The 23375-nt window shown below is 32.8% G+C and overlaps 5 protein-coding genes across 6 annotated transcripts; 2 read left to right on the plus strand and 3 right to left on the minus strand.

Annotated features, from left to right (window-relative positions):
* Positions 1-2944: 2944 nt before the first annotated feature.
* LOC105644846 (putative serine/threonine-protein kinase PIX13) lies at positions 2945-6523 on the minus strand. Its single transcript, XM_012230337.4, has 6 exons — positions 6343-6523; positions 5860-6230; positions 4301-4436; positions 4035-4174; positions 3748-3871; positions 2945-3623 (listed from the first exon to the last, which is right to left on the minus strand). Exons 1-6 carry the CDS (start codon positions 6416-6418, stop codon positions 3289-3291), a joined length of 1182 nt encoding a protein of 393 aa, XP_012085727.1. The 5' UTR covers positions 6419-6523; the 3' UTR covers positions 2945-3288.
* Positions 6524-7235: 712 nt separating this feature from the next.
* On the minus strand, positions 7236-10252 carry LOC105644845 (Gap junction beta-4 protein). 2 transcript variants are annotated; one of them, XR_016320046.1, is made up of 5 exons: positions 9381-10252; positions 8958-9198; positions 8637-8790; positions 7896-8013; positions 7733-7768 (listed from the first exon to the last, which is right to left on the minus strand). XR_016320046.1 is itself a non-coding variant. In XM_089719064.1 (4 exons), exons 1-4 carry the CDS (start codon positions 9971-9973, stop codon positions 7677-7679), a joined length of 1044 nt encoding a protein of 347 aa, XP_089575190.1. In that variant the 5' UTR covers positions 9974-10251; the 3' UTR covers positions 7236-7676. The 2 variants fall into 2 exon arrangements, 1 of the variants encoding a protein (XP_089575190.1); XM_089719064.1 differs by lacking the exon at positions 8637-8790 and having other exon boundaries at positions 7236-7768; positions 9381-10251.
* A 1287-nt stretch (positions 10253-11539) lies between these two features.
* Positions 11540-12983, minus strand: LOC105645007 (Heavy metal transport/detoxification superfamily protein). Its single transcript, XM_012230510.4, has 5 exons — positions 12975-12983; positions 12706-12883; positions 12236-12417; positions 12036-12123; positions 11540-11924 (listed from the first exon to the last, which is right to left on the minus strand). The coding sequence occupies exons 1-5, from the start codon at positions 12981-12983 to the stop codon at positions 11653-11655; spliced, it is 729 nt and encodes a 242-aa protein (XP_012085900.1). The 3' UTR covers positions 11540-11652.
* A 504-nt stretch (positions 12984-13487) lies between these two features.
* On the plus strand, positions 13488-15595 carry LOC105644844 (uncharacterized). The gene is made up of 3 exons (XM_012230335.4): positions 13488-13646; positions 14188-14854; positions 15155-15595. Exons 2-3 carry the CDS (start codon positions 14255-14257, stop codon positions 15368-15370), a joined length of 816 nt encoding a protein of 271 aa, XP_012085725.1. The 5' UTR covers positions 13488-13646; positions 14188-14254; the 3' UTR covers positions 15371-15595.
* Positions 15596-18166: 2571 nt separating this feature from the next.
* Positions 18167-19341, plus strand: LOC105644843 (uncharacterized). Its single transcript, XM_012230332.4, has one exon. The coding sequence runs from the start codon at positions 18329-18331 to the stop codon at positions 19160-19162; it is 834 nt and encodes a 277-aa protein (XP_012085722.1). The 5' UTR covers positions 18167-18328; the 3' UTR covers positions 19163-19341.
* The last annotated feature ends 4034 nt before the right edge of the window (positions 19342-23375 follow it).

Below are 23375 nucleotides of genomic sequence, written 5' to 3' on the forward strand. Positions count from 1 at the left end.
TGATTGAAAGATATATATCTATATATATATAAAATATAATAATTAGTGCTAAAACAATAAGGATAATATCATGCAGCACAGCAGACTAATAATCTTGCTTCTTCAAGCCACCTTTGTTTATTAACCCTTGCAATAAACTCTTCTACTCTTTTGTTTAGCTCTTCAGTTGGCAATAAACCAATCTCTTCTTCTTCATCTCTAATATCCTTCTCTTCTTCTTCTTCTTCTTGACATTCTTCTTCAACTTCTTGAGCTTCTTGAAGTATTTCTTCCTCAACTTCTTCATATTCTTCTTCTTCTTCTTCAATGGTTTCTGTGACTTCTTCCATCACTTTTCCATCTTGAACAATATTGTTAATAATCTTCTTCTCTTCACTCAATGAAATCAACTCCAGTTTGCTATTCTCTATCTTTTCTTGAAAATTTGAGAGGGCTCTAAGGCTTCTACTTCTCTCAACATAGTCATCATATATTGCAGATGAGTTTGAATCACCAGTAAGCTTCGATTCTCCAACAAGAAACAAAACAATTACATTAACCACTATAAACAAGCACTTAGGGCTAAAAATGGAGGAGTAATAATTAGTATCAAATACTAATTTCTTGAAAAAAGAAAACCAATAAGAGCAGGAAAAGAGCAAACTGCATGTAAATGCTATAAGAAATAAATCAACGATAATATTTTGAAGAAATTGAGTAATTTTGTAATAATTGTTCATTGCTTGAAGCTTTTTTGTATTGCTCAGTGTGTCCATGTTTTTGAAGTTGGAGTCTTTTTTTGGTTTTCCAAGTGGGTTTTGGAGGGATTTTCTGGGAAGTTATAAATTGAGGCTCATAGAGAGGATTTCACATTTATCTGAAAATAGGGCAATGAGATGAATTAGTTATATATAGTGGGTGAAAAAGTAGGGTTTGTGGAGGATATTTTGGTGGGATGCTACTTTATTTATTTTATATATATGAGATTACTTTTTAAAAAATTTGAAGAAAAGCAAAATTGGTAAGGTTGGGAAATCACAATGTGTGTTTTTATTTTGAGTGCTTTTGTTTTTTAGCCTCCATTCCACTATATATATTATATAATTTTTTTATGGTTTTGAATTTTCCATTTGGAGCAGTTTCACTTGCTAATTAATTAACTACAAACCTGTAAATAAATAAATAAATATTAATTAACATCAAATTGTTATTACCACTCTATATAATGATTATGTGAAATCAAATATTCTTTGTCTTAATTAGGGTTTAAGCGTGCATCACTCTCAAATATAATAATTAAAAATATGTTTTTAATTAATAACTTCGTAAGAGTTATATTTTAATTTAGTTTCTCATCGTTTTCTAGATTTTTATTTTATTTTATGCTAATTAAAGGACATTTAAATTTTGAATTATAATTTATATAAATGGTAGCAAATGATTACCACATGGTAATTTGAGATATAAAATTAATTTGTTGTGCTGATATCATCACTTTTAAACTCCATGTTACTTAACAGTAGGAAAAATCCAAAAAAAAGAAAAAGAAAAGGAAAAGGTAATAATAATAGAAAGAAAGCTATTTATTCTCCTTGCTTTTCATGCTTCAAAATTAGAGAGAGTGTTTGAGTTTCTGAAGAAAATGTGCATTACCAGAACTTCCATGCCTTTCTTTTCCCTCTGTGATTAAGGCAGCACGTGCAAAAAATGGAGATTAAAAAACAAGTTCACTCTCTATAATTGAGGCAACATCCGCGATGAAAACAAAACAACTAAGTTAATAAAATTAAAGTTTTATGGTACAATCTGAGCGGAAAAGACTTAATTTTCATAAGAGATCGAATGTTTGATACTTGTGAATAGAGAAATTTTCCCGTTAGCACTTTTCCTTAAACGTCTGATACGGCACGAATAAGATTATATTCAACTCTGAAGTAATATATTTAATGACCGGTTCATAAAATAAAAAAAATTTGAGGTAATAAAGAAAGGCTAGTGGATTTTGGGCAGGTAGACAGTGATGCTTTTAATATTCAAGTTCTTTTTTGAAGAATTAATATTGGATTAATTTACTAGTTAGCAATAAGTTACTAACTGGGTTGTTTCTATTTGATGCCATTGATGTGATTAAGAGAGTTCAATGAATTGGTATGTATTTGCTTTTGCAAGAAGGAAATTTCTTGGATTCCCTTGTGAAAGTGCCTTGCTATTTTACTAGAGATGGATGTTGAGAGGCTGCATGCACTTGAAAAATTATATATAATGAAGCTTCATAAAAGAATTTTAAAGGAGAGTGTGACATGCAAAAAGCTATTGCTTTCATCTTTTTAGTACATATTTTTGTAATATAGTGTCTGCATAAAGTATAGGTGCTAGACAGTTGAGCATCCTTATGTATGTTTCAGTCAATAGTTTAAATGTATGTAATCTTCATTAAAAATCTTAATCTAATAGAAAAATTTTGACACTAATGCTCAAGTTGTTTAAGTTTATGTAATCTTGATTAAAAAGTACTTTTCTGGGGTTTGTAGAAGAAGTAAATTGTTTGAAGAAGAGGGGAAATGGAGGGAGAGATGGATCAAAGTTCTTCTTAGTATTTATTCGGCAAAATTAATTATTTTAATAGTGTTTAGTTGTTTGAATAACTTTTCATAAAACATTAAAAGCTAAATTATACAAGAGTTAGCCTTTTATAAAACATTATATTAACATCTAAAAGCTAGTTCAAAAGTTATGATACCGAACGCTTAAAAAATAATTTTTATTATTTTATACTTAAAAAAACTATTATCGAACACAGTCTTAATCTTTAAGGTATTTCCGGTTGTGTGCCTAATCAGTTTAAACATAGAATCAATCTAAATGGGCGAATTTATTAGTCTGAATCAGAGGATAGATACAGAGTTAAAAAAGCCAGAGTTCTCCTGAGAATGACTCTGCATGTTTACCAGGATAAATAGAGTAATTTCAGGGAAAAAATGCTTCTATTAGTAGAGTTTGTCTATTCTCCTCCAGTTATTAAACATATGCACAGATAACTGTGACCACTTCTATGACATAAAAAAATTAAAAAAAAAAAAAAAAAGAATTTCCCCATGGAACTAAATCTATTGATAGTTGATACAACAAATGATCAGTGTATAATGTATACCCCTGCTAGCTGGATATATACTGTAGGCTCATCCAATAGCAACTTCTGCAACTCAATCTTCAAGAACTTGAAATTTCCATGGAAACTAATTACACCAACTTTTATGCAATTACCAGAAGCTTTTCATTTCTGACAACAATGAAGCACTATTGGCCATGCTATTTGGTCAGATGAACATTTCTTACACTGGTAGCTTCAATTTGTTCTAGTGTCTCAGCAACCTCTTTCATCGATGGCCGGAGTATGGGATTCGGTTGAAGACATTTAACAGCAAGATGAGCTATTTTTGAGGCCTCTTTGGGAGGATATTTTCCCTGAAGCCGTGAGTCCATTATATTTTTCAATTTTCTCCTATTTATCAGATGTGGCTTAACCCAGTCCACTAGATTTCGTTGCCCAGACGGACGTCTAGTGTCAAATGCCCTTAAGCCAGTTAGCATCTCAGCCAAAACAACGCCGAAACCATATACATCACTCTTTACAAACAATTGACCTGATCAATTGGCAGAAATCAATATCATGATTCAGGATAATTTACTGAAGTTTGTTAAACCAATTTTAATAAAATGTGGCTTCAAGATATAATAAATAAAAATAGGTTTTCGTTTAAATCATACCTGTAGCAATGTACTCTGGAGCAGCATATCCGTACGTGCCCATAACTCGTGTGGTGGTGTGTGAATTATCAGTCAAAGGACCAAAGAAGGCTAAGCCAAAGTCAGATATCTTTGCGTTATTGAACTGGTATAAGACCATTAGATAAAAGAAATTAATTTGCCTTGAATCCTTCAATGCTAATGCAATAGATTAACAAGAAATAGAGGCCAAAGCCATTAGAAGAATAAAAAATAGCATTCCTTTTATGTTTTTTATGTTGTAATCAAAATATTTCCTAGAAATTTACCTCATCAAGAAGTATATTGGAACACTTGAAATCTCTGTAAATTATAGGCTTTTCCAATGTGTGCAAGTAAGCCAGACCTTGAGCCGTTCTTATGGCAATCTTCAGCCTTGTGTCCCATGTAAGTGGTCGAACTGAGCGCTCTACACACATAAATGACATGTAGCATGTAAATTACAAGTTGTGGCCACATAAACACAAAAATAAAAAATTAAAAAAAAAAAAAAAAAAAAAGTGCATATAAGTCAATTCTGCTAAACAGCTCTTACTTCTAAATAGATGATGGTTTAAGCTTCCGTTTTTCATGAACTCATAGACAAGGAGAAGCTTTTCATCTTCCCAACAATATCCCAATAGCTTTACAAGGCTTGGATGAGATAAGCTTCCTAATAAATGAACCTCTACCTGAGTAAATTTGTGGACAACTAAATAAGCAGGCATGTATAAGTACCTGTGGGTAACAGTGCATGAGAGAGGCAGAGACAGAGTTGTACTTCAAAACGTTCAGAACATCAATTTTTATACAACCATTTGAAGAATAAGTAAGCTTAATGATATAACATAACTTTGTGTGCAAGAATTATGAATGACGTTGCAACTGTGACTGCTCTTTTGTTCCTAATCCAGGACTCAACAATATGTATATAACACTAACAAATTTTAACCACAAATGAGGATAAGAGGACTGCTGCATTAAGGATAGCAGTTAAAAGAAAGAATCAGTTTTCATTTGCAAGGAAATAGCTCAATAAATATTAAAAGCTCTTCGCAAGAATATGATCTTGTTCAAGAAACAATCATACCCTATGTTCTATGGCATATAACAACGACGATCTGTGAAAACCACAAGCTTATCAGATTATGTTGCCTGGCAAGTAAAAATTATATGTATAACCAAGAATGGGACATTAACTCACTAAGTATATCAGAGAACTGGTTATATGTTGATCCCAGCAAACACAATAACAGCTATCCAAAACATAAGCAACAAGAAATGAACCATTTTTATCAATTAAAAATCAACCCAGCATATTTTAGAACTGTTGGTTAACTTCAATAAGTTCTGGACCTCCAATTTGGGGTTGCTCCCAATAATTAGTGCTGTCTACAAGCACTTTCTTCCTACTTCCCTTTATTTTCCTTCTAATTCTGTTTGCTCCTCTCGCAAAATGTTGGTAAAAATCCTTCCTTCAAGCTTCTTCAAGCACACCTCTTAGAAAAATTATTATCAATTCAATAATTCATCAAAAAGAACTATCAATTCAATAATTTTCATCATGATCTCAGGAACCTTACCAACCCTTAAAGTATAGACAACAGTAGAACTTTATCTGTCTAGCCATCATCATAAAATAATGAGAAATTTCTACATCTATCATTTCAAAGCAAATCTCATCTTCTACAAGTATAGATAATCGATACAAGCTATATGTTTCAATATCTCCATTTTTACACCAATCTCCAATTAGACTAGTAGGTTGATTTGGAATGTCTTATGACAAACAATATTGTACCAATCAACCACCTTACTATTAATAGGCCACAAATAATATGCAGCCTCTACTTATTATCATTCCCTCGAGTTTGTCCGTTTGGTTTGTTGTCTTCCCCAATTTTGCTTCAGTTCTATATTTTCTTTATAAAGCACGGTGAAGAAGCAGAAGTTGTGCACATTCAAACCAAGATTCATACTAAATCATCACTGTATATAAAAAAAATTCTCTTTTTCTCTCCATCTTTCAGGACAAAGAGCAAAGAAAGAAAGTTCTAAATATATATATATAAAGTTGGTGACTCGAGAAAAGAAACCACATTGCAAAACACATACCTTCCACTCCTTAATTCCTTGCATGCTTCTAGAATCCAATTTCTTGACAGCAACAGCAGTCTTCTTTATCCCTCTTGACGGCACTCTCTCCTTAAGCCAGCCTTTATAAACAGAACCAAAACCTCCCTTTCCCAAAACCATATCAGGTCTAAAATTATAAGTGGCAGCCTTCAGTTGTGCAAAAGTAAAAATCCTCAAATCTGAGTTGATAACAGTTTGCCCATCATCAAAAGCTTCATCCTCTCTTATAGTTGAAGCTGTAATTTGGCTATTTTTGCCCCAAATAGCTGTAAAACTGCTACTTGGTTGAGATATCCATGATATTAGGCTTTTGCTCGTCCCTTGAAGTCCACTGCCGCTAGACAGTTTACCTGAAAGTTTACAACTTTGAAGTCACAGAGGTAGAAAAAATTGATCTGGTTCTGTTTTTCTTAATAAAAAAGCATCAATTTTCAACAAAAAGAGAGAATCTGAAACTTTTACCAGTGGAAACATGATCGACGGAGCTGAGAGGTGGGTATCGGTCGTCGTGAGCTGAACAACTCCAGCAAATTCCCATTAACTATTACTTGCTATCTCTTTCCTTAATTGCACTTCTTCTCCTCCTCTTTATCTCCCTTCCCGACGTTGACTCAGTTCCAGTCAACTACTGTCGAGTTTCAAGCCAACCATTGACTAACAGAAACGTACTTTTAATTATTGAGTCCCTCCCAAAAAATATTTTACTTTTTATTTTCACACACGTTAAAAAATATAATTAAAAAATAATTTTATTTATATAAATTTTCTATTATACCTATTTTAAGGAATGCATGAATATTTATGAAAAAAAAAATAATTTAATAAGAGTACAGTAGACAATTTATAAATTAATTACAATAAAAAAAGAAAAGTGAATTATATTTTGAAATAAACTAAAAAGAAAATATGGACAATTTTTTTGAGACAGAAAGAATATATTTAATTTATAGACAATTCAAGAATTAATTACAATGTGAAAAAAAAAGTGGACTATATTTTGAAATAAACTAAAAAGAAAATAATTTTTTTGGGACGGAAAGAGTATATGTAATTTGTTTTTCATAATTGGATTTTGCTTAATTTAAATTTTTTAATTTGCATTTAGCTTATAATTCGAACATTATGTTCAACCCAACCTACGAAAAAGAAAAAAGAATTCTGCTTTAAAAGCTACTGCTGTTCTTGAATTGCTGAAAATAAATAGTAGTGCAAGGCACTACTACTGTGAGTAATTTTTAAAAAAATTTTATAGTAGAATATATTATTTTTAATTTCACCAAATGGATATAATTGCAACTAAATTTTTACAAGTACATCATCACTAGAAAATGTTAAAAAGACCAGAGAAGGGAATCTTACAAAACTGTATAGATGAATTTTTATTGAACAAATCCATCAAACAATGAAAATGAACAAGAATTCACTTCTAGAATCTATAGCTGAATGTAATTAATCCAGATCAGGATACAACAGAATGGTGCTATTCCAGCTTGGATAGAATAGTACCCTAAGACAACTCAAGCACCCTCAAAAAAACTCAACACCAACAATAATCGAAGCCGGCAAAACCATTACTAATGCTACAAGACTGCCTCAGTTGCAGAAAACAAACCTGCAAATCTAGTGTCAAAATGATCAATCCTACATGACCTCAATTTGAAAAGAAAAAATTATCCTCCTGATCCGAAAAAGAATCAGGCTAACAACATTGGATAATTGAATTTTGTATGAGGGGGAAAAAAATAAAACTACTTCTGTTCAATCTCTCTAAGCCACAAAACTACAGGACAATGCCCTCAAAGTACTACAGCAACCTTTTCATTGGAAACAAGAGAAGAAGGATGCGCAATCAATGGCTCGTAATGATCTGCTCCAGCACCACACCAACCTGCATATAAATAAGTACAGATATATCACTTGATAGCCAACGTATAAAGCAGCTGAAATTCAAGACAGATACACAAACATATGTACAAAACTGAATTGTAATGTGTGGCAAATGAGTCGCATATTACCTGTTCCTTTCATAAATAGAAAGAAGGGAAGTTCACAAATTTCACTCCTTGGGCGGTGTGGGAGGAAGAAAACACAATTGTCTTCATCAACCATCGCATCAGATCCATGTGCTTGCACCTTAATTGTATTAGCAGAACAAGAAAAGGCTAAATTAGAAACAATATGTGTTTTTTACCACCGCAAAATTCACCGCATGAAAGTGATTAATCACAGAACTTCTATATCCCGAGAAAGCAAAAATTGAAATTTGAATGGCCTATCAAATTCAAATCAATTAATCAAACACGCTAAAGAAAGAAGTGAAGCGAGGCTTTCATGGAAATCAGGTAGAATTTCCTTTCTTCTTTCTCTCTATGCATTAATATAATCCGACATCAAGAGGGTTAAAAACAGGGGCCAAACACCAAATGTCAATTGCAAAAACAAAAATGTAAGCATCTATAATCATAGCTACAGTATCCTAATAGCATAATATGCTACATGTTGAAGATCAATCAACAAGAAAAATTTACAAGACACAGGGCCATGGAAATTGGAAACAAAAGCACATACAAGATGTTCTTAGAACAGAATAGCAACTCAGAAAAGTTACTGATAAGGATCAACTACAGCACTTGGCCAACTTCATAAATAGGATATATAAATAGCTGATGAATGATACACAAGGATTCACCATTACCTTCTTGTGTACAAGTGAAAGAAATAGTTGTTATATATTTCATAGAGAGAGTACTGCTTACCTATTAGAAACATTGACTGAAACCAATCACAAGCATGCAGAGCAGTAATAGCTGTATGCCATCCACTAGATTAAGCATTGATGGTGCGAAATTGCTTTACCAATTGAACTAATCAAAATTACAGCCATCTGTACGTTCCCCCAGTTTCCCCAAGCTAGAAAAGTTTCAATTAACAAATGAAAACATACTAGAATAAAATATCAGACTCCCATAATATGATATTGTCATTCCCCTTAAAAGATAATGCATAAGCCATTACAATCAAAAAAAAAAAAAAAAAAAAAAAAAAAAAAAAAAACTTGCAAAAGAATTCCTCCTTACCACATAAATCTCTCGCTTGAACTCGGTTGCAAGACACTCAATTGCTATATCATCTCCAAAAGCCGCGGCATGACCTTCTCTGTTCTCATCTACAGATAATAAACCCTCCTCAGTATATTGCAAAGTGATGATATCATATTCATCATCAGGTGAACCAGAGATCGACATGTATTTGGCCCAACTCGGGCCATCATTCACTGGAATACATCTTTCTTTGTATATAGATTCGGCCGCCATTTCTCTTCAAATAACAAAAGCAAATAATAAACAAATAGGTAGAACTAAAACCGGCAACAATCTGCAATGTCCAGTCACAGGTTTCAATCTTACTAACAAAATAACCTAAAATCTGCTTATATATATTCTAATACCTATATAAAGATCCCAACTTTTATACGAAATACACAGATCTGAGAATTTCACCTTTGCATCCCAAGCTGAACTAGCTCTTCGATCGCCGAATCCAAAGTTACACGATCCTCCTTCTTGGCCAACAGCTTGACCTCTTGGACCACATGAATCCCCCACCCGCTTTTCAGATCCGGCGAATACATGTGTTTAACAGCATCATTTATCTTTTCTTTGTCTTCTTCATGCGCGGATCCAAAGTCCTCCGAGAACCGCCGGACCGTCCGCCTCCTCAGCTCCCGCGCGTCCATCTCACGGGCCATCATCGCTCTCTGCGACGCGGTAAACAGGCAGTTCCCGTCCGCCGACACCTCTCCCCCATGAGATAACCTGAAAACCACCGATCTTGGAGGAGACGAAGAAGCAGAGTCGTTATCACCATCCCCAGGGTGCTTCCAGAGCACGCCTTTGGCTTGGAGTTTCTGTAAATGGCGTCTCTGCTGATCTTCTAGACCAATCACATCATCCCACGTGGTTGTATTTGTGGTCGATACAAGATCAACGGCTTCAAGAGAAGCCCCGTTGGTGTCTCTCCAATGGATGGCCGGCGACGAAGGTTGAAATGTCGTTTCCGCAACGGCCGTGGAATCACATAGTAGTTTCCCCATTTACCCTCTCTTCTTTTATATATAAAGAAAAAGGAAAAACAAATTCGTTTCCTTGTTTTCCTTATCTTGCTCTCCTTCAATGGAAGAGAGAGAAGAGTTGCAGAGACCTCCAGAAGAGAGAGAAAGAAAGAGAAAGAGAGATGATAGATTAGGGTTAACGGATAGATTTGCGAGGCGGGAGAGAATTCTCGTGGCACGTGTCAAAATCTGGAGGATTTAAAGTCTCAAGGAGGAGAGGCTGAGAAATGCTAACGTGAGCTGGTGGACCGTGGATGGCAAACTTGAGCCAGACATAAATATTTTTCTTATTATATTCTCCACTATACGTTGGAGTTAGTTGGCAAAAATCTGCCTAGCATGTTTTTAGTGGGTAAGTGATTTAGGTAACATGGGCCAATTGGCTATAGACAAATCAGCATGCAATGGGACCCGCATGTTGAGATTGTCCAATGAGGATTGGTCAAACCTGTATGTACACGAGCTCGTAAGTGCCGCTTCTGGCCGGCGTTACTCACAATAGTAACTCTCGCCGCGCTTTCAGTGTAACGGTCAATAAATGACGTGGCACTAGTTAGTTTGCGATACCATATAAACCGATATTTTAAAAATTTAACAGCGGATAACGGCTATATATGTATTTAAAAAATTATTTTGAAAAATATAAATTATGCTATGGTCCAAATTTGAAGTCCGTCTGTCTATAAAAATACTTATTTTCTGTTAACGTGGCATGAAAATGGAATGTACATGAGAGAGAAATTTGTTAAATGACAAACTATACCCTTATGGAATTTTTTTGTTTTTTTTTTCTAATAATTTTGCTTTGGTATCATCAGGACATGTTCATTGCAGAGATCACACATTTGCGGCTTACTTTTTAGTTTGGGCGATGACTGAAAATCCTTCCACAACGAGAAAAGGCACACAAGAAGAGATGAGAATAGCCATTAAAGGAAAGCAAAGGTTTGAAGAAAGCCCATGTCATCGTCCTCGATTGCAATACAATAGAGAAGAAATGAGCAGGATTTTGATTACGCCAAAACATTAATGGCACTGCCAATGTATACAGAAGCTGGGAATAGAAGCTTGTAGCCTCTGAATCAGTTCAAGTGCTGGCAAATAAGAGGTGGACTGCTACTTGAACAAGCCCTTCTTTTTCATTAGGTATGGCATCTCCTGGAGAGGTGATACCTCCATCAGCTAAATTTTCTAATGGCCGGGTAGATTTTGCATCAGCAGGATGCGAAGGTTCATGGAATGCAATGAGTAAATCTCCTGCACATACAGTTCCTTATGAGCCCAAGAGTTCATACTGCGTAATGAGTGCATCTTCACCTTCACTTGCAGCTCTATCTTCCCAAGCGAGTTGTGCCTGGGGCTCTGAAAATTTGGGATATGATGGTGGAAATTAGAGCCGCTTGTGTTTGGGTTGGAAGAAAGTTAAATAAAGGTTATTATCGCTTTTTTTGTTCACATTGACAGAAAATAGATAGCTTTTTAGATGGAAGGAATTGAATATTTGACGGTAGCATAATTTAGGTCGTTTAAAATAATTTCTATAATTTCTCAAATGTTAAGGGATCTAAGTATTAATTTCACTATAATTTAGGAATTCAAAAACATTTAATCTTTTAAAAAAAGGTTGTTCTTCAACATAAACCCATTACAAACAATTCAAATCACATAATTGAACATGAAAATACATTCTCATCACTCAGAAGCAGAGAAGGATAAATATATTGGACATGGTACTGAGGTGGATAAACCTTAATTTCTTGTTCTGTGTCTTTTTGTTGATCCTTTCCTTTTCCTTTGTCTTCAAATTCTTGCTTCACAATCTCTACATGTTTTCCCAATCTTTTTGTAATCTTTTCTACTAGTTTTGGTACATCAAACAATCCTTTTATTACCAATGATGATGTTTTCATATCTGGTTCCACACACATGATTCCTACAATACAAAATGGAACAATAATTAATAATAATAAAAATAAAATTAAAAAAAGAAATTATATTTACATTAACTAAAAGAAAGAGAGAGAGAGAGAGAGAGAAAATTTACCTTCCATCTTTGATATTTTTCTCTTGATATCAAATGCACAGCCTTCACAATGCATATGCATTTTGAGCACAACAGTTTTCATCTTAGGCTATATAAATTTTGCATGAAAAGGAAAAAGAAAACAAATGCAGAAAGTGTTAAAAATAACCAATTAAAAAAAATAATAATAATAATAAAAAATAGGGTTGTAATCCACAAACCTCTTCTTTCTTTTGGACTTGTTTTTTGTCTTTAGGATCATTTACTTTTGGTTTGGGAGAAATCAACTCTGCATTTCTACTATACTTCTTTTGAAGTCTTCCTAAAACCTTCATTGGATCCACATTTCTCCCTTTCACAATCACTTTCTGATTTGCATTATCAATTACAATATCTTCAACACCTACTTATCAATCAAAACTGTCAAAATAATTAATATTATTGAAAACTTTACTAAATCACATAAGTTGTATCTGGCACCGTCTGTACACATTTACAATTACACGCTTAACGTGACATCCGTAATATCTAAACTATTAAAAAGTTTTTTAAAAACATTACGGTCTTTTCACTCATGTTGGATCTAACATTAAGTCGTGTCAAAAATATTTTTCGTATTATTAGTAATCCAAAAGACAATCACAAAGAAAGAGAAAAACACATAAATATGAATTAAGAAACCATTAATTACCATCAAATCCCTTTAAACAATTGAAAACCTTATTAGCACATCCTTCGCAATGTATGTAAACTTGAAGAACAACTTCTTTACTATTATTCTTCTTTTCTCCTTTATTTTCCTCATTCTTCTCTTCAACTCTCTCCCCTCCATCACCCCCATTTTTCCAGTTCTGCTGGTTCTTGTTATTCTAGAAACCAAACAAAAAAGGTTAAATAAAAAATTAAGCTTTCAAGATAAAAACTATGATAATACAAAAACAAAACTTTTTTACTCTTTACCTTTCCCATTGCTAGTTTTTCTTGTCAAGCTGAGATGATACTAAGTGATTTAAGTTTAGAAATATATAGGATTAGAAAGCTTAGAACTTTCTAAATCTTTTCAAACAATAAATTTTGTAATTACTTGGGATTTTAGGTCTTATAGAAATTCCCTATTTGGATCATCCACACTTGTAAATTTTCTATCAAATCAAGACTAATGAATAACGTTCCATATAAGAAATCAAATTCCAAATTGTCCATTTTCTTATTTATATAGTGTAAATAAATTCATTTCCAACTTTGGAGTTTAGTTTGCACAATTTTGTTGATTTTCCCATGGACTTTATTTGGGCTTGTGTTTTGGCCCATAAATAATTATGGTTTGGGCTTTAAATTAAAAACTACTAATAATCAAAATGAAGAGAAACTTTTCCCTTGATTAATAGATGAGAAGAAACTTTTATTACTCACCACCTTGGAAATTGAACCTGATGAACTCAAAAATTCACAGAAACACGAGTTGACGAGTGTGCAAGAAACCCATGTACATGTCAGCCACGTGGCTCATTCTTGAAGCAACACTTGATACCATTACTCACCGCCTTCTACCTTGAAACTGAAAAGCCAAATTCTTTATGATCCTTCCACAGAGTATTCAGTTCAGAGGCCAAGGACTTGAAGGAATCCTCAGTAAGTTCAACTGGACTTGTTTTTGTGCTGGGTTCTTTTTTTCTTGAGAAATTTTTGTTTTAATCATTCTATCGTTTCTGTTATAGATTAGAACTTGTCGTTAAGCTATTTTTTCTACAATTTATTATATATCTGTGATTAGAGTGTGGCATTAGGTTCTGAAGTTTTGATTTTTAACTTTCTTCAACTCTTTGATCTCTTGTAAGTTTTTTGTTCTTTTTCCATTCAGGGAAAACCATATATAAATTTAAATTTTACATTTCCAACTTCTGATATTTGAGTGTTATATATTATAGCTAGATTATGGCCTTGGATGATGGATAAAGAATTCAAAAAGACTGGAAAAGCTCTCTAGATCTCTCTTTACTTCATTTCATTCAAATCCCAAGTCTGTATAGATGTTAATTTACCCATATGATCATCGCTTGAATTTGGTGACAGTTTTCTAATAAAAGATATATTTTCTTTGATTATATTTAATTAATTGTTGTGTGCTTCTATTCTCAGACAATTGTCTTTTTTTTTTCTTTTTTAATTTCAGTAAGTTGATCTCATAATACAAACATAAAACAGTACAAGAAGAACACATTCGACCAAATTGAAGTAAAATGTCCGGTGTATCTCTGGCTACAGCTGCTAGAAGTGAACTTGATGGTACTACAACTAAACCTGCAAATCCCAAAGAAAAGCAACAGCAGGCGATGATGGGGGGTATAATGGGATCGTTGCGAGTAATAGAACTCCAACTAGTTGCTTTCATAATGGTTTTCTCAGCTAGTGGCCTTGTTCCACTTCTTGATTTGGTGTTCCCAGCTCTTGCTTCCACTTACATTTTAATCCTAGCTCGATGGGCCTTTCCTACACATGGCAGAGCCAATACAGGCTCTCAAGAGATTTTTCAAGGAACCAAATTCTTTAGGTTTTATGTTATTGTGGGAACATCAATAGGCCTGTTCTTGCCACTGGCATATGTATTAGGAGGGTTTGCTAGAGGCGATGGTTATGCTGTTCGGTCAGCGACACCTCACTTGTTCTTGCTATCATTTCAGATACTTACTGAGAATATAATAAGTGGGTTGTCATTGTTCTCGCCTCCAGTGAGAGCATTAGTGCCATTGCTTTATACTGTGAGGAGGATTTTTGTTCTTATTGACTGGATACGTGATGTGTGGATTAACAAAACTCTACCAGCTGATGCACAGATCAAGGTATTCGTTACTGTACCGACTCTGTTTCAAATTTGATAAATGTTGGTTGATCATAAATTTCATTATAATCCCATGATTCAGAGTATCATTTCCTATTTGATCCCTTTGAATTCCATATTCGAAGCTGGAACAAGTCAGTAGTCCTATTTTGCTACTAACTAAATTTAATGTGACCGACCATGAGTCTTTATGGCCTAATTCAACTAGTTTTTCCATTAAGGTTCAATAAAATCGACTGTTGCTTACTTGGGGAGTGTGCATTGCCAAGAAATTACTAGAAATTTGATGTTCTTTCCGCAGGACGTTTCCTGGTATTGGCTTGGAAGGGGCCTAGCAGCAACCAACTTGTTATATTTTTCGATCAATCTTTTCGGGTTTTTGATTCCTCGATTCCTTCCTCGGGCATTTGAGAAGTACTTCGAGGAGGAGAGAAATGAAATACACTCGAAGATGGCGGAGGACAAGAGCTCTGCTGCTGCAAATAAATCCCAACCAACAGATAAGAAAGCTAATTAGTCCATTGCTCTTTTTTGTATAAACTTATAGTAGTTCTTCCACTTAAACCTGTTTTTCTTTAGAAAAACAATCATGTGCTGTATTGTAGTATATACGTAGGTTTGTTTTTCTTCCTTCTCTTATTCCTGATATATGTATTATAATGTTAAATGACTTTCCTTTTTACTTGCATAATTCTTGTTATAAAAAGTCGAAGATCGGCACTTGATCCGAACCGTTCATAAACTAGGATTAATTCCCACATGGAATTCATGGGAACCATGCTTTAGAAACAATAAGGAAAAAAGAAACATACTTCAATTTCTTTTCTAGGTATATTCTTGACCTTGAATTCCTATATGCATACATATATTTTTGTTCCTAGGCACATTTCTTAGGTTGGATGCCTCAATAACTTGGCTTAAAAAATATGATTTGCATTTCAATATTCTCTAAGTAAATGTTGTTACTTTGATTGTTGAGAGGTTAAGAGACATCAGTGGAAGTGGGAATCTTTAATTCCCTTATTTTGGGTATTATTGTTCAGAATAATTAACAATCAAGGATTAAGCATCCATTTGAAATATTCTATGTATGGGGGTGGGGGTGTTTTTGAAATTTTGCCCAACTATGCTAAAGATATGCATATTTGTATGCTAAAACTATTAGAAAGCTGCTCCATTCACTAATATTCTATTCTTAAAATTTTAATTATCTATTGTTGATTGGGACCCTAATTGTTAACCAAGTACATGATAATGACTTGTGAGAAAGGATATTGCTGCTTTTAGAAAAGAAAAATTAAAATGCCATGTACTTTCAAACCGAAGGTCTTTGCAATAATAATCTAAACTACTGGAGTTCGGTTGATTTTTTTTATCTATTTTATAAAATATAAAGAATGAAATATTTTGAATTTAAATTTTTTCTGTTACAAAAATTATCATTAGAGAAAATACTTTCAAATTCGAGTTTTCTCTGTCACGAAAGATATATTAATTACTAGTGTTGTCTTCAATTTAAATTGGATTTACTTGCTAAATTTAAAACAATCCGATCTCTAACTTAATTTTACAATTTATATAAATTAATTTTTTTGGTATTAGTCAAAAGAGATCATTTTCATATCTTTGTAACAGGGCCCAAAAACTGCAAGGGCCAACCCATTGGAGACAAGGCCAAGGCTGTGACCATGGAAAGATTTTGAATGGCAGGTTTCAATCAAGCTATGCCATTTCAGGTAGCCCTCTCTTCTTTCGAGGAGAGGAAAAAATGGGTCAAAAATTTGAAACACAAACAGTAAAAAAAATAAAATTTTCCTTCTTTTTTTTTCCCTTTGACCAATCATATTCTTACATGTTTTCTCAGCACACCGGCTTCCTATGCACTTCAAAAAAATTTTTGTACTGTTCAAGGTGCTTTTGGTCGGTTGTCTTTATCCATGCCGAGAATATCGAAAAGACTAGTATACCCTTCGTCAGAAGCCGCAGAAACAGTACTCTTTCTTTTGTTCGGTGATGGGCAAGTCGCGTAGCCCACTCGCAAGACCATCCCTCCGTTTTTACCCTCGCAGACAGTAACTCTGACCACCTTCAGGCGTCTCGGGAAGCGTGCTGACACAATTATATTTTTTTATCATTTGTTTTACTTAAATTTTTAGTTTTTTTTACATTAATTATACTCGTATAAAATTATAAATGTCCCGATTCGTACTCTTCAAAGTTTTTAGAAAGATTTGGGAGCTATTGGACTAAATAAACTGTGAAATTCATTAATATAGATCAATAATAATTATTTTTGTTTATTTTGAGATTTAATAATAATAATAATAATAATGTATTTGTTGATATATATATATATATATATATATATATATATTAATGAGTTTTATTAAAAAACTATAAAAATATTATATTCTAAAAAGAGAAATAAAACTATAATTTGATGCCAACATAAAATGAATAAATTTGTAAGGTGGATGGAGTATCTTGTTGACATAATTATTTATTATTAGAAAATGATGTTTTTAAAATTTAATTTTATTAGGAATATGGCAAGTGTTTAGAAATAAATAACGAATAGCATGAGATTTTATCATGTTTCTTTTTATTAGTCAAATATATCTAAATTTTATAAAAAGTATTATGGCACTTTTTATTTTTATTTCGATCAATTAAATACTTTAAATTGTAATATTACATCTATTTTGAATATTTTATTTATAAAATTATTTATTGAATGCTCTAACTAATAAAATTAGTTTGATTAAATGTTAATTAAATAGTTAAAAAATACAAAAATTATTCTTAAGTTACACATGAGATTTTGTTTAAAATATAAAAAATTACAAAATTATCATTACAATATTAAAAATTTATTAAAATTTGTGAATGTATAGATGTATCATATCATAATTTAGGACATTACAAAATTGAATTATAAAATTAAATAACACATTTATGCAATTCCCTTTTTTTCCTTTGTCATTTATTTTGATAACAAAAACGATGTTTGAGTGTAACTAAAGTTATTAAAGGGGAAAAAAAGAAGTTATTAGTGTAATAAAAAGTAATTATCATCGATTTGTTATTTCTAAATTCTAGGCCAAAAGCCTTTTCGTTTATTTTTAGCTCCGAAATTCTTTCTTCCATGCAAGTAGTGGGGACGCGTTCCCGCCAGCGCGTGTTGTACAGAACCACAATTAGCCTGAAAATTAATGGACGGTGACCTCTGTGTCAATGAGGTACGTACCCTTACTTTTTGCCTTGTTTATCAAGTCAATTAAAAAACCCTACCAAACTTTCCATCTGTGCGCCTCCCTTCTCTCTCTATCAAAAACAAACTCTCTCCTCTCTTGTTCTTCCTTCTTCTTCTTCTTCTTCTTCTTCTCTGTTTCTGTATCCAGCAGAAAGCTAAAGAGAAAAAAAAAAAAAAAAAGAAAAAGGAAAGTAAAGCAAACCATACTGAGGGAAAGAAGAAATGAAGATAAAGAACAAAGGTAAAGTGTACCCATCTCCATCATCATCATCTTCTTCCTCTTCTTCTGTTACTGCTTCTGCCATTAAAGACAGAGACAGAGATGTCCTTTCTATACTAAAGCTTCTTCCTGCTGCCATTCTCGCTTTAGCTTCTGTTCTTTCTCTTGAAGACCGAGAAGTTCTTGCTTATATGATTACCAGGTCAATGAAAACCACCACAACTCCAAACCCATCTTCTCTTTCTCAAGATTCTAAGAAAAAATCCTCGAAAAAGCCACTAAACACCGCTACTGCCACCAACAACCACAACAGCAACCGTAAATCTCCTATCTTTGATTGTGACTGTTTTGACTGTTATACCAGTTTCTGGTTCAGGTGGGACTCTTCTCCTAATCGTGAGCTTATCCATCAAGTGATTGAAGCTTTTGAAGACCACCTGACCAACGGCGAGCAGTCTAAGAAAAGTACTCGAGGTAAGAAAAAAGACAAAGCGGGTAAACGGGTTGATGACAAAACAGCTATTGGCGTTTTAAGTCTACCCGAAATGCGTGAGATGGAAACTCCGCCGCCGGAAATAAATGAATCCTCGTTTATTTCTCCTGATGGTGCCGTTGCTTCGTCGGGGATAGCAGATAATGGGGAAGATGTTGAGGAGGAAAAAGGAGTTAAGAAGAATGAACCTGTAGCAGAGGAGGCGGAGGAGGAGGAGATTACAGTTGTCTTAAGGTCGCCGGCGGCAGTAAGTAACCACAAGGGTTTGGCAAGGAAGGTATTGCCGGACGTGCTGGGGTTATTCAATTCTCGTTTATGGTCTCTTTGGAGTCCGAATGTGTAGTAGCAAAAAATAATAGAAAAAATTAAATATTTTTTGCTTTTTTATATTTTTTGAGCACTAAAAAATTTAGAAAAGCAAAAAAATTAATAGTTTTGCTGGAAGGTTTTAAGTGCCTGTCTCAAATCTCGATGGAAGCTTTAATTTAATTTTAGTCTTTTTATGTTCTTGATTTTGTTTAATTTCTTGCCAGCACAAAATTTTCTAGCAGAAAATCTTGAATGGATGATTTTCCAGGAAAATATTCAGAAATCCTTGTTTTTGTTTGTGATTTTGATGGGCAAGTATGATTTAATCTTGCTTAGAAATTAAGATAAAGAGATTAGGTAGAGATAATTTTTTGAGGTGGGGCAATGAAATGAAACTGTGTTTTTTCGCTGGTTAGTGGCGATTATAATAATAATATAATAATAATTAATAATCATATAAACTGGGATATTATCTACGAAAATTATTAATATATTACTTTATTATATTCGGTGCCGCCACTTTCTATGCTTTGTTTTGATTCCTTTTTGGCTGTCTAATCCCTTATATTTCCTTGCAACAATTTTGGTTCTTTTGCTTCTTATTTTATTACTATTTTTTATTTGTTAAAAGCCACTAATTTTGGTCCTAGTGCCCTATCTTTAGGGCAACCTAAGATTGATAAGCCCATGAAAAGCCCAACACTTTCTCTCACTGAGTGGGTGAGTGGTTGTCTTTTTAAAATTGGTGTTGGTTCTTAATAAATTTTTAATTTGTAGATAGGAAAATTGAGGGTGAAAAAGAGAGAACTATACTAGCATAAATGGTAGAACATTGGGTAGTTTTTCTAATGTTGTTTTTGAGATTATTATGTATTATAAAACACTCGATTGATTGAGTTTAATTTTTAATTTTTGTAATGAAAATGAAAAGGAAATAGACTAGGCTCCACTGGTAAGCAGAACCGAATTAAATGACTCAAATTGGTTGGATTTACATAGGTACTTTAGAAATTCGTTTATCAATTAGTTTGGATACATAAAATCATTTGATTTCGGATTTATTTGGGTTGCCATATATAATTAAGCATATAACTAATCAAAGTTCAAATTGATTTAAATTTGTTTGAATTGATTATTATACTATTTGATTTCGGATTTGGATGCCATAAAAATATATGCGGATAAATTGAAATGAGCTAATTCGATGCTGATCCTATCGGGCTTGGACAAGTCATTCTCATTTATTTATTTATTTATTTATTGTTCTCACAAGGGATAATTCTTGAATTTTAAGTAGGTTGAGGATGGGACCATTAGAGTTTCAGTTTCTTATATCAAAATGTGACATGAAATTTATGGTAATAACTGCACAACAACGACAGAAGATGATGGCAAAGAGAAGATAATTCAGTTTTGAATATAGAAATTATATTTCTTCTTTAGGGCTAAAAGGATAAAGGTTGATTTCGCAATTATATTGAAGTTTAATTGGTCTAAATATATTTTATAAGCAAATAATAATTTCATAGAATTAATTTACAAATTTATATTCATTAAATTTCATCTGCATAAATTATAATTCAATTATAAATGAACTTATATTACTAATACGATTTTTTCTTTTGAATTATTTTCTCGATTCATTTTTCAAATATATTTATTTATTATTCAACAACAATCAAAAAGAAATACTAAACATGTCTTTAGATTCCTAACAATGAAAATATATATTTAAATTTTATGAAAGAAAAGAATATTACTTACAAAGCATGGAGTAAATTAGAGAGAAAAATTATGAGAGAGACACACCTTACAAATGAGAGATAGGGTTGCAAAGAGGCATTCACGTAATGGCAAATTAGGGTTTGTCCTTTTGTAGGGTATGGTGATATGTAGTTCGAGTAGGGTAAAAAGCTGCATAGAGGTGATGACAATTTAGGGTTTGTCCTTAAAGGCAGCTTGCTCAAAATCTTATCCATGTTAGGTATATAAATGAGTATTGTTCGGGTCCCCTTCTTGTATCTCAATACGTAGGGATTGGAATGAAATTATTGAGTTAAGATTGCTATCCGATCGTGAAAGATAGATGTAATACATCGTTTGACTAGAAATTCATTTTATCGAGCTTAGCAAAAATCCCTTCTTTTTTTAGTAGATGTCTCAAGTTTGTATTATGGGTATAAAATTACTTTAAACATCAGAGAGAAAACACTTTGCATCTCTTTCGTGAATCTGTTCAGCCAGCGTAAATTTGAATTAATCGAAATTGATATACAAACCAAAAAAGAATTAACTTAATTGGATCATCTCTTTTTCATTACTTTGATTGCAAATATATCATCTCCAATTCATTGGGAACTTAACTAATGTGATGTGACTTTAGGGTAATTTTAGCAATTTAGATGAAGTAAACTACTCCTTTTCCAATATTAATCACCAACCTTAAGTTTTCTATTTTGAGCATCACATCTCTCTTTTTTTTTTTTTTTTCCTTGTTTTGTGAGTTGTCATACATGAATAACTTTTCCTTGGTGTATTTATATGCTAAGCAGCCAAAATGAGAAGTTGGGGGGACAAAAACGATATGGTTCAAACATGAAATGAGATATGTTGCATTTAATGGAGAATGGATCAATTACCTCTATTATTTATGATTGAAAAAACACACATGTTTATCTTTTTAATTTAATATTTTATAAATTTTCAAAAACTGATAGTTCTTGGATTATTTTATGTATTATATTATAATGGATTTTAGAGAGATGGAAAATGGATATGAACTAGTTAAAAACCTGTCACAAATCAAATCTCAAAAACCCATGACTTAAAATGACAAAAGAGTAGGTTTTGAATTTGATTAATGAGAGATGTATCAAAATAAATTGATATGTACATTGACTAAGATGTTTTTGTTTTTTTTTTTTTTAAATTATTGGGTAAATAGAAAATACACTGTACGCACAGTCGTTCAAAAAGCCAAAACATAAAATAAAAAAAATGTAAATAAACAAGTTATTTTTAGCAAAATTAGAAAATCATTGATAAGGCTTAAGAGTGAGATTGGTAGTGAGGGAGAAATATAGCATTTGCTGCCATTCAGAATAGACAATAAGGCCTAAAAAAATTATCCTAAATCCCTTTTTTGCTAACGAGATTTCCGGCTTTTTTTAAACATCTATGGAGATAATAATCTTTTTCATTACTTCTTTTTCTTTTCCCTTTCATTCCATGTGCAAGGTTTTATACGATTTTTTTCTGATGTACATGCCACCGATTGCATCAAAAAGCATTTCAATCAATGATATGAATAAATGGTCCGATCAGTCGAAATCGATTGTATTTTTAAGTAAATTTTATCATTTAAAATTTAGAATCACCATTGTTGGAAGAAATTTTCCTAAATGCTATTCCAATCTTAGCATGAAAATAAAATAAACAACAATGATAATAAATAATATTGCAACATTAGTAGCATTTGACCTTCTAATCTCTAGCAACTAACCAATTGTTAATCACCATAGATAGCCAAGTGCAGTTATTGAGAACTTGAAATAAACAGACTCTAAGATTAAAAAAAAAAAAAATCTAAGTGCAGTTATATATTTCTTTAGTTTAGTTTCCGTTATTATGGTACAGGATTAGGTGCATAAATGATTATAGAATGTATCTTTATCATGCTATAATTCTGCAATAATTTGCAGGGCAAATCAAAGAACCTGACCTGTAATCGAAGCTTGTCAATCTTGAGCTCGAACAGGTAAAATCGTGTTTAGAAACTGGCCACAGAAACTAGATCTTCTGGACAAGGAAAATCTGAAATTTCCAGTCCAAATCAAAGAATTAGGTGTAGAATACAAGGAATCTAGACAAGCAAAATATAACATTTGCAGTCCAAATTATAGGAACTAGGTATAATAATAAACATTAAAAGACAAAATGCACCAAAATGATATATGAAACATCTGAATATCATCCTAAAACTGTACAGGCGGGATTTTCAACACAAGTTCAAGTTTCCGAGTCAGGACCAATTCTACAATAAAAACCAGAACCTCCTTGTTTTCTTCTGCTCAGAAGCATATGAATGTGGAGGTGCACTTGGGGCCAGATTCCAGGAAAATCTTAGCAGGGCCTGGGCATTGAAAGGCGACACATTTGTTGATACAGCATGGGTTGTCTCAGGTTGTATGCACACTTGAGCTTAATGAAGTCCTTCCGCTGTCAACCTGATCTGTCAATGGCACATT

Source organism: Jatropha curcas, chromosome 3 (assembly GCF_041381405.1).
Source record: "Jatropha curcas cultivar XTBG-Jc1 chromosome 3, XTBG_Jcur_1.0, whole genome shotgun sequence".
Taxonomy (NCBI): Eukaryota; Viridiplantae; Streptophyta; class Magnoliopsida; order Malpighiales; family Euphorbiaceae; genus Jatropha; species Jatropha curcas.